This window comes from Nerophis ophidion, linkage group LG10 (assembly GCF_033978795.1).
Source record: "Nerophis ophidion isolate RoL-2023_Sa linkage group LG10, RoL_Noph_v1.0, whole genome shotgun sequence".
NCBI lineage: Eukaryota > Metazoa > Chordata > Actinopteri > Syngnathiformes > Syngnathidae > Nerophis > Nerophis ophidion.
In genome coordinates, this window is record NC_084620.1 from 4,771,193 (window position 1) to 4,781,544 (window position 10,352).

The window sequence follows — 10,352 nt, forward strand, 5'->3', positions numbered from 1 at the left end:
CTGACGGTAAAAGTTGGGAACCACAGCAAAATTGTAGTCATTATCAAGATGGTATCACTACAATCAGTGTGCCGAACAATTATTTCCCACATTTAACAAAATAACACTCTATAGCAGTGAGTCAAAACTGTGATCTTTTATTTTTTGCTGCCCTGAGGGAACCTGCTAACAATTAAATACAACCTCTTCTCCAGCTGACATTGACTCCACAGGTATGCTCTTAGACGACACTAAAATATTGTTCTCCAAATGTTACCTGGTGAGTTTTTATTGCTTGGAGATATTTTCTTTATCGGAATCAGTTTCTTAGCATTAAGTCACCACTTAGTTGTGTTTCACAGACCACAGAGAAAGAAGTTCCGGGTCTAATACCAATGCAGACCATGGCCTATCTGACTGGCTTCCTGGGGTCTTTCGAAGGGTCTGAAGAGCTCCGAGCCAGATTGCCCACTGCCATCATCGACAAGATCACTGCGGTACAGTTACCTGTCCATCAATGTACCATTCAATTATGCCTCCTATTGGTAGAGGACAGACACAACCAACATATGAACTCTGGAATAGTTTTTTTGAATCTACCAAAACTTAATTGTAATATTAAAAGGACAAATAGCCTCACTGTGTGTTTGTATGTGCAGTTGGAGTTGTACCAAAAAAACAACATTGCTCTGCTCCACTTCAAAAGTCCACAGCACCTGAATGATCTCCTCCAAGAGTCTAGAAATGAATTGACGCTGGATGGGAAGGAGTTGGCCATAAGTCCTGTCTACTTGTTCTGGGACGTAAGTGTCATCATAAAGGTTGTAGACCATTACAAACTACACCTGCACTAAATGACAGGTTGTTAGAATAATACCCGTCTGACAGTGTTAAACATTTTGTCAGTTTTCTCAGATCCCTAAAAGAGAAAAGCCCAAAGATATTCTCACTGCCAATCGCTTCGAGGACAATGCCGCACTCCGCCATTCACTGCGGTCCGTGGAGAAATATGCCCCATGGGTACGACATATCTTCATTGTCACAAACGGGCAGATTCCTTTCTGGCTGAACCTGGAGAACCCCCAAGTTTCAGTTGTCACACATAAGGTAAAATCAAAGCCTCTTCTACTCAAACCCTCATTGCTCAAGGCAAAAACTCTTATTTATTAAATCTGGATTGTGTTGGTCTCAATTTTAGGTATTTAATATACATGTATGTAAAGTTAGATTTCTGTTCTTTTACAATTCAGGGGTGTCCAAACTTTTTCCACTGAGGGCCACACATGGAAAAATCAACCCATTTGGTGGCCGTTTTGATATTTTTCATTTTCAAACCATAACAAAATATATGGATTCTTTTTTTTTTTTTACCTGTAGGACTCCCAGGGACCATAGAGGGTCTCCGTCATTAACATGTTAAAAATAAGTCAAATTATTATTTAAATTTTTATGTAACGCATACAGTAAATCTCTATATAAACTGCAGGTTTATATAAAGTAAAAAAAAAAAAGTTTTATGCCTTTTCAGTCAAAGACAACTTTGTTTTTTATAGTAAAACTGAAATATGCAGTATTTCCCCCATTGCCCAAAACGTTCAGAAAGCAATGTTTGATCTGAAGTAATTTCAGCCCTAAAGAGATCAATAATGTATTATTATTTCTGAGTCATCACAGTGAAAAAATAAATAAAATCCCACTAGAAAATGGATGGATGGATAAATATCTTTAAGATCCAAAAGGTCCCCCACTCATAAAGTGATGCATTTTTATTATTTGTTTTACTTTCAACACTTAAGTTATGAGATCAACTTCAGATATATCTGTGGATTTTACGTTTGAACTATTATTTTGTTGGTTTTTTTGCTCTTTTGTCAAAGAAAACACTGTTTTTATATGGCAACCACATATATGCACATAATATTTTCCACATAAAACATTATAAAGTGAAATATTTGAAGTAATTGGAGCCTTAAATAGGTCAATAATTCATTATAAAAAAAAAAACTTTTTTTTTTTTTAGCATTGGCAATAAGAGCAAAATAAAGAAACAAACAAAAAGCCTGCATGGCAGCTTTGTGTCAACATTGCAACTTTTCCCCTTTAGATTTCACCTCATTCTACTATTTTTAGTGTTTTTATTTTTATTTTTGCAATAGCATTTCCAGAATGTGTGGCAGGCCACTAAACAATTAGCTGCGGGCCGCAAATGGCCCACAGGCAGCACTTTGGACACCCCTGTTTTACATGAACAAACACCTGTGCGAAGTAATTCAAATCAGATAATTAATCTTAAAAACATGCATCTCTTCTGAAATATAGGAAATCTTCTTGAACCACAGCCACCTACCCACTTTTAGCTCGCCAGCGATAGAGAGCAACCTCCACCGCATTCCAGGACTTGCTCAGAAGTTCATTTACCTCAACGATGACGTGATGTTTGGCAAAGACGTATGGTTGGACGACTTCTACACCCCTACGAATGGGCAGAAAGTAATCAGAAGAGACACAATAGTCCAACTATTGCATTAAAAGTACATATAGGAAATATATCTTGTGACTAGAAATGCTTTTATTGAGTATATTTTGTCTCCTCTACCGCGGTTTGAACTTTGTCGCACTTTGAGATCTTGTTTGATGAAAAGTGCATTAGAGATGTGATTGATTATTGTTATTATTATTATTATTATTATTATTATCATTATTTGTAGTTTGTGCATGCACATAATACTTATTAATGCAGTGTCTGGATGTATTTATTAAGTCAATATATTCTTGGTTGCCAAAAAGGGATTCAAAGTATTTTCTTTTGATATTGACAAATCTGTGCATAATTTACGAGACTACCCACATGAGATCGGGGCGGTATAGCTCGGTTGGTAGAGCGGCCGTGCCAGTAACTTGAGGGTTCCAGGTTCGATCCCCGCTTCCACCATCCTAGTCACTGCCGTTGTGCCCTTGGGCAAGACACTTTACCCACACTGGTTTAAGTGTAACTTAGATATTGGGTTTCGCTATGTAAAAGCGCTTTGAGTCACTAGAGAAAAGCGCCATATAAACATAATTCACTTCACAGATGTGTCAATATCAAAACATTACTTTCAATCACTTTGGCAACCATAAATTGTCGTTTGGGGTAGATTTCAGCTTTTTTTTTTTTTTTTTTTAATAACTCAACATGTAAGAAGTACAGTATGCACTTTATTATCATATATGTAACCCTGTTAAGGGTAATAATGTATGTGTGAGCACACCATCACAACTGTTTACTTCTCTGCAGGTCTATCTCACCTGGCCTTTCCCTCCTTGCTCCAGGGGCTGTTCAGGAGGCTTTATAGAAAATGGAGTGTGTAATCAGCAATGCAACAATGTTGCCTGTGATTGGGATGGAGGAGACTGCAAGGGTAGAGCGATTAACAATGACTGCACAGCTCTTTTGCCTCACTCAAGATTGAATTATGTTTAATTGCTTTTATTCATGTCCGGTGTAGCAGGGAAAGGCAGATCTCGACGCAGTGCTGGAATTTGGGGCACCAGTAACGGTGGTGAGCTTCCCCAAGCTCGCACGTCCCAGGTTGCCACCCCAAATAAAACGCTGACACCAGAACCACTATTGATCTTTTTGAATGAGGACAAAAGTGGTTCCCAAGTGCAAGTGTCAAGTACGACTGCAACTCCGGTGAGGAGGAATCTCCAAGCGTTTGACTCTTATAACAAAGGCTTCTTACCCTGGGAGAAAATCAAGTACTTCAAATACCTTCCCAAGGTAAGTATCTCCCACATCTTTAGCATTTTACTTTGCATTATTTAAGCACATAGGGCTTTGTGTGACCAGGAAGATGAGCGTCAACCGAGAATGCAAATGTATGAGACCAATGGTGCCGCCATTGCCCGAAAGCTGCAGAACAGTTTTGCAGACTCACTGCGCTACGTGGACAGATTGTACAACCGCAAATTTGGCATCATGTCTCGGCAAACTATCGCACATACGCCCCACATGATTGACAAGTTTGTCATGCAAGAACTGCAGGACACGTGAGAATAGTTACAATGTCAGGACTTGAAAGGGTTGATGCTCAGGCTGAATTGTTTTTCTTTCTTTTTTTTTTTAAGATTCCCAAAAGAATTTGAAAAGACCTCAAGTCACCATTTGCGTGATTCAGATGACATGCAGTTTGCCTTTTCCTACTTTTACTATCTGATGAGCGTCAAGCAGCAGGTTAACATTTCAGAGGTGTTTGACACAGCTGACAAAGATCACTCTGGCCTTCTTTCTAAAAGTGAGATTGAAGGCTTTGCCAGGAGAATCTTCAAGGAGCCACTGAACCCTACGGTTGGTCCAGTTATGAGAAAACTTTGACCAGGAATGGTTGAGATTGTTTCTGACATCCATTGACTTCTCTGGTTTCTTCTAGGACTTGACAGGTTTAAGTAATGAACTGATCACCTGCTCAAAAACACCTCAAAATGAAGTCATGCAGATCCGTCAAGGGAAATCTAGTCAGGAGGTCTACAGTGACCAAAACATGGTTAGCACTGATTACCTTTGTCCAAACAAAACAAAAAGCGTAATTGTGTCGGTTTGTTTTTTGCTTTTTAGTTGTAGATATTAACAGTACTATGGGTTCTTTATCAACAGCCCCAGATAACAAAAGATCTCGTCCTGCACTGCAAGCCTGTCACAGATCGTATTCGTAAAGCCTTCGCAGGCCAGAAGAAATACAAGTGAGAGCTTCACTGACAACAAGATAGAGAAACATTTATACGCTGTCGCTTATCAGTCAACTATCACACAGGTATCAGATCATGGAGGAGGAGGAGATACATTTCAAGTTAATCAAGAACGACAAGGACATGAACATTCTTCATTTTAAAGATGTTCGGAACAAACCCAAGTGAAAATAACCCTCCAAACCATCAAAAAACATTTAAATTCATGGCATTTACAAGTTGTATTACTTCTGTGCTTGGTCCAACAGAAAGTTCATCTGCTTGAATGATGACATTGACCGCAACAAAAGCGGCGCCAAGGAAGCGAATGTGATGCTGGCAGAGTTCTACAAAGCCATGTTCTCACGTCCATCTCAGTTTGAACTACCTCTCAACAAGACCAACAGGTTCCTGCACATGGATGAGCTCCAGAAATGGTAGGCACCACGATGAAGGCATCAGTTCTGTTAGTGAAGCAAAGCCTAACAGAACTGCTATCGTGGTTGTAGCATTTTTAATCAAGTCGTTATATCATACTTGCCAACCCTCCCGGATTTTCAGGGAGACTCCCGAAATTCAGCGCCTCTCTCGAAAACCTGCCGGGACAAATTTTCTCCCGAAAATATCCCGAAATTCAAGCGGAGCTGGAGGCCACACCCCCTTCAGCTCCATGCAGACAGACCTGACTCAATGTTGTGACCCTCTTAAACAGGACAATACTGCCATCTACTGTACATAGAATAGAATGTAAACATATTCTACATTTAAGTGCAGTCAAGGAACATGCATTAGGGAGTCTGTTCTGAAGCCCGCAGTAAAGAGACGTAACTTCATCACGTCGCCTGGTTATTGACTCCAACCCAATATATTACACCGTCGACGAGCAAAATGAAGAAATACGCTTGCAAGTTCCAGAACGATTGGAAACAATCATTTCAGTTTATCCAGGAGAGTTCAAAGGGGAAGGGATATGTTGCCTGTAATTTTTTTAGAACAGACTTCTCCATTGAACACCGCGGCCGAACAGATATTCAGCCATGAACGGTCAGCGAAGCACAAAGCGTCCGCAGCGCAGCATCGTTCACAACCCAGTGTTATGGCCCACCTCGCAAAATGGAGACCTGATGGTGTATCTTATGCTGAGACAAAGATGGCTATGCTGATAGCTGGAAGCAACATCCAGTTCTCATTTGCGGATGTCTACAACAAATCTGTGAAGGATCTTCCCGGATTCGGAGATCGCTCGCCAATACGCAAATGGCAGAACAAAGGTTATTCAAATAGTGAAAGGTAAGTGTTGTTGTTGTTTTTTAGTAACCAGCAAGCACAGTATAGTTAGTAGAACTGTGTTTTGATTACTGTGTATTTGATAGGTGCCGTCGGAAATTCAACTATTTATTTTATTTATATATATAATAAAATAAATATATATAGCTAGAATTCACTGAAAGTCAAGCATTTCATACATATACATCTATATATATATATATATGAATTACTCGAGTTGGTGAATTATACGCCACCCAACCACGCCTCCGCCCCACCCCAGACCACGCCCCCCCACTCACCACCCCCCACCTCCCGAAATCGGAGGTCTCAAGGTTGGCAAGTATGCGTTATATTGACAGTCTTACATTACAGTTGGGTTCCCCAAAAAGTATTTTGGAAATGTGTAATCCTGCTAAGGCAAAAACATAAACACAAAACAATAACACTTCTTATTTCGTAACAAAACACATTTCCCAGGGAAGTTTACCAGGAGAAGCTAAGGTTCTACAGATACTGTGCCGTTGTGGTTCTCATCATCTTTGGTCTCAAGATCATCTTCAAACTGGTCAGAGTTCATACTAAAGAATATTCACACATTTAAATACAACCCTCACACTTGTCTATTTTTCCTGCAGATGACTCGACTGAAACAAATGCGGCTGCACAGGCGTAAAGAGCTCAAGTACAAGACATTTCAGCAAAAGGCAAACGTCTAACTCCAGTTGAGTTCGAGGGAGGATCCAGATCCAGGGGATCCAGAGTGTCTGCTTGTCTTCCGTGAAATCCAATATGTTTAAGCGGTGAAGGACTAAGTGGAAAAAGGGCCTATTAGCAGTCACTTAATGATCAACTGAAACAAGCTTATGCTTATACCCAAGGTTGAAGTTTCATTGTTATCTTGTTTGAATGTTTCAAGATCACCTTAGTACCAAACTTGTTTGGATAAAAAAAAAAAAAAAAAACCTTGTGATTGTTATGTTATATCTTATATTTACCCAATTGAATAATTCTTAATTGAGTTCTGTATTTAGCTTGACTAGGTTTAATATGAGTACTTATTAAAAAGGTGTGACGATTAATCAATATATCCACATATCGATTTATTTTCCTTAGAATAAACTACATCGAGTTGTGCTCGGCAAGTTTGCCTTCCAGAAGATAGGTATTGATTCAAAATCGTTGTAAAAGGTTATCGATTGATTCTATTGATAGTATAGCATTTAAAACATTGAGCGTAAAGAGGAACTGCACTTTTTGGGGAATTTTGCCTATCATTCACAATCCTTATGTAAGACAAGAACATGTTTTTATTTTTTTATGCATTCTAAATAGTAAGAAAATGCAATCAAAAGTCCTCTTAAAATGAAGAAAAATAAAAGTTGCTCTTTTCTGCCTACAACCCCCTTAAAAACACCCAACACCTCCATTATTACGGTTTTATATACATACACACTGTAAGTATATATGTAATGTAGTAACGGGCACATTTAGAATAACATTTCATATTTACGTGTTTTACTCATTTTAAAACATATGCGGGGCATTAATTTAAAAAAATGCATCATGACTTTGCTTTTTCTTTCGACAATATCACTGATTATTACTCACTACAGGCTTCATGAGAGTCAACTATCATAATAAATCACTTACAATATCTGCTGTCATTGGGATGCCGACAGATAGAATCTTGTTATATTCCTGTTTAGATGATGAATAATTCATAATCCTCGTGTCTTTCTCGCTATTTCCGGGTTTAAACTGGCAAGCTTAGTTTGCCAACTTGTCAGAATATGTCTTCATCCTTTTTCTATCCAAGCAAGAGGCCTGATTCATGAGGTAAAATAAACTTTCACCAGCACTGAGGCGAGGAAGCAGATCACCAGCTGATGATGTCAACATAGTCACACAGACTAGTGATCACTATAAATAGTTTGTCTGCGTTAGCACTTATAACAACAATATTACTACACTAATACTTGAGTAATATTTAAGTCACAAAATGTCAATGGAATATTGTTGGCGGTTTCTGGATGGTTGTATTGGACCATACGTCCTGGCAAGAAATCAGCGTTCAAAGGACTCCAGCTTATTAGTGATTCCCAGAGCCCAAAAAAAGTCTGCAGGCTATAGAACGTTTTCCGTTCGAGCTCCAGTACTCTGGAATGCCCTTCCGGTAACAGTTCGAGATGCCACCTCAGTAGAAGCATTTAAGTCTCACCTTAAAACTCCTTTTTTTTTTTTTCTTTGTCATGAAAAAGGGACGTTTTTGTCATGAAAAAGGGAGATTTTTGTGGTTGGTGCACTAAATGTAAGTGTATATTGTGTTTTTTATGTTGATTTAATAATCAAAAAAAATATATTTTTATTTTTTATTGTTATATATTTTTTTTAAATGAATAAAACATTCTTCTGCGGCTCGGTACCAATCGGGCCGCGGAATAGAGGACCTCCACTGCAAAAAATGAAATCTAAGTAAGATGAAATATCTCAAATAAAATTCTGTCTGATAAGAAAATTCTTATCATTAAGCAGATTTTAAGTTAGAGTGCTTTACTTTTTTTTAAGTGTTTTGGTCCTAAATGATCTCAGTAAGATATTACAGCTTGTTGCTGAGATGTTATGTCCTATATTGTCTAAAACATGATTGAAACTAGAATATTAACTGTTGCAAAGCTGTGTCATCAACACTCAAGTATAAAACTATCCATCCATCCCTCCATTTTCTACCGCTTATTCCCTTTTGGGGTCGCTGGCGCCTATCTCAGCTACAATCGGGCAGAAGGTGGGGTAAAACTACTTTTTTGTAAAAAAAAAAAAAAATCATGACTTTGACACGATTGTGTCTCCTATAAAAACAGATGACAGCCACATGGGACTTTGCTGATTTATTTTTAATGAAACAACACAAAATACGTACTCATTTAGTAGCACAGTTATTAGTGAGAATATACTTATTTTAAGGTATTTTGGGGTTCACTGAAGTTAGCTGATTTGACTTTTTTTGGAAAGTCTTGACAAGCCAAATTTTCTTGTTCTATTGGCAGATAATTTTGCTTAGTTTAAATAAAATACCCCTCTTTTTTGTATTTTCTTTTTCTTTTTTTTTGAACACTGACTTTTTGCAGTGTCCCATTGGCTCCATTGTAACTGGACTTTTATTTACGAGTTAAAATACATTGAAAAAAATACATTCGTCATCGTGTCTTTCATGATAATGAAAGATAGGTAAAGTTCCAAAAAAAAGCGCAGTTCCCCTTTACACACACAGACTTCCGACAAAGTTTAGCACTTTTAACGATACAGACGTTAAACGTTAAGTCTCTGTCCGCGTGAGTTGTCATCAAAACAAAATGGCGAATAGTTATGGTGGTGAAAAAGGTCATAACAAATGCAAACGCCACTAGACAATATCATACATTACAGCACACCAACTTTCAGCAACAGCACGATTGCAAAAGCCACAACAAAGACAAACAACACAACACAGTGATACAAAGCCACAACTCAACTTTCAGCCACCAAGGACGCGACTGACACAACGGAAATGACAGCGGTGCAAGTTAGGGCGACACAAGGACTTCCGGAACACAACAACAATAAGCTATTTTAAGGACAAGAAAAAGTAATTTCATCAGGAACAAATAAATACCAGAGATGGATCAAGAAGGCTGTGTACAGTTCCTGCTTCCGCACACCTGGCACGCTGTCCTTCATCGACGTATAAAGGGCGAAGAACAAATACTGTATGGCTGGGTAGGGGAACTTTATTTAGCAACTAAATCTACGATTAAAATGTTGGTTATTGTAGTTTTATTGAAATTTGTTTGAATGTTGAAAATGTGAACAGAAACCTTTTCCTCCAGTTAATTCAGCCTTAAGTGTTGTTTGCACTTTATTCAAATAAAATGAGAATGAAGTGTTAATTGATTTTTTGTGTTTTAGCTTGTTTGTAGCCTTAATTCTATTACACCCAATTCCCTTACCAGAAAACAGTATAGAGCAGGGGTCAGCAACCTTTTGAAACCAAGAGCTACTTCTTGGTTGCTGATTAATGCGAAGGGCTACCAGTTTGATACACACTTAAATAAATTGCCAGAAATAGCCAATTTGCTCAATTTACCTTTAATAAATAAATCTATATATATATATAAAAAAAATGGGTATTTCTGTCTGTCATTCCGTCGTACGTTTTTTGTTCCTTTTACGGAAGGTTTTTGTAGAGAATAAATAATGAAAAAAACACTTAATTGAACGGTTTAAAAGAGGAGAAAACACGAAAAAAAATGAAAATTAAATATTAAAACATAGTTTATCTTCAATTTCCACTCTTTAAAATTCAAAATTCAACCGAAAAAAAATTAAGAGAAAAACTACCTAATTCGAATCTTTTTGAAAAA

General features: G+C 37.9%; 1 protein-coding gene across 1 annotated transcript; it reads left to right on the forward strand.

Moving 5' to 3' along the window:
• Window positions 1-383: 383 nt before the first annotated feature.
• On the forward strand, window positions 384-6,911 carry LOC133560251 (N-acetylglucosamine-1-phosphotransferase subunits alpha/beta-like). Its single transcript, XM_061912578.1, has 14 exons — window positions 384-476; window positions 639-782; window positions 895-1,086; window positions 2,299-2,469; window positions 3,257-3,401; window positions 3,468-3,742; window positions 3,812-4,011; window positions 4,090-4,309; window positions 4,392-4,505; window positions 4,616-4,701; window positions 4,773-4,871; window positions 4,956-5,123; window positions 6,433-6,520; window positions 6,591-6,911. Exons 1-14 carry the CDS (start codon window positions 384-386, stop codon window positions 6,669-6,671), a joined length of 2,076 nt encoding a protein of 691 aa, XP_061768562.1. The 3' UTR covers window positions 6,672-6,911.
• Window positions 6,912-10,352: the final 3,441 nt, after the last annotated feature.

Excerpts from the sequence above, each read along its gene's own strand:
- LOC133560251 (XM_061912578.1), top strand. The coding sequence starts at position 384 with ATGGCCTATCTGACTGGCTTCCTGGGGTCTTTCGAAGGGTCTGAAGAG. Across the intron at positions 1,087-2,298 it reads TTTCAGTTGTCACACATAAG|GAAATCTTCTTGAACCACAG; the intron begins GTAAAATCAAAG and ends TCTGAAATATAG. Across the intron at positions 6,521-6,590 it reads TCAAGATCATCTTCAAACTG|ATGACTCGACTGAAACAAAT; the intron begins GTCAGAGTTCAT and ends TTTTTCCTGCAG.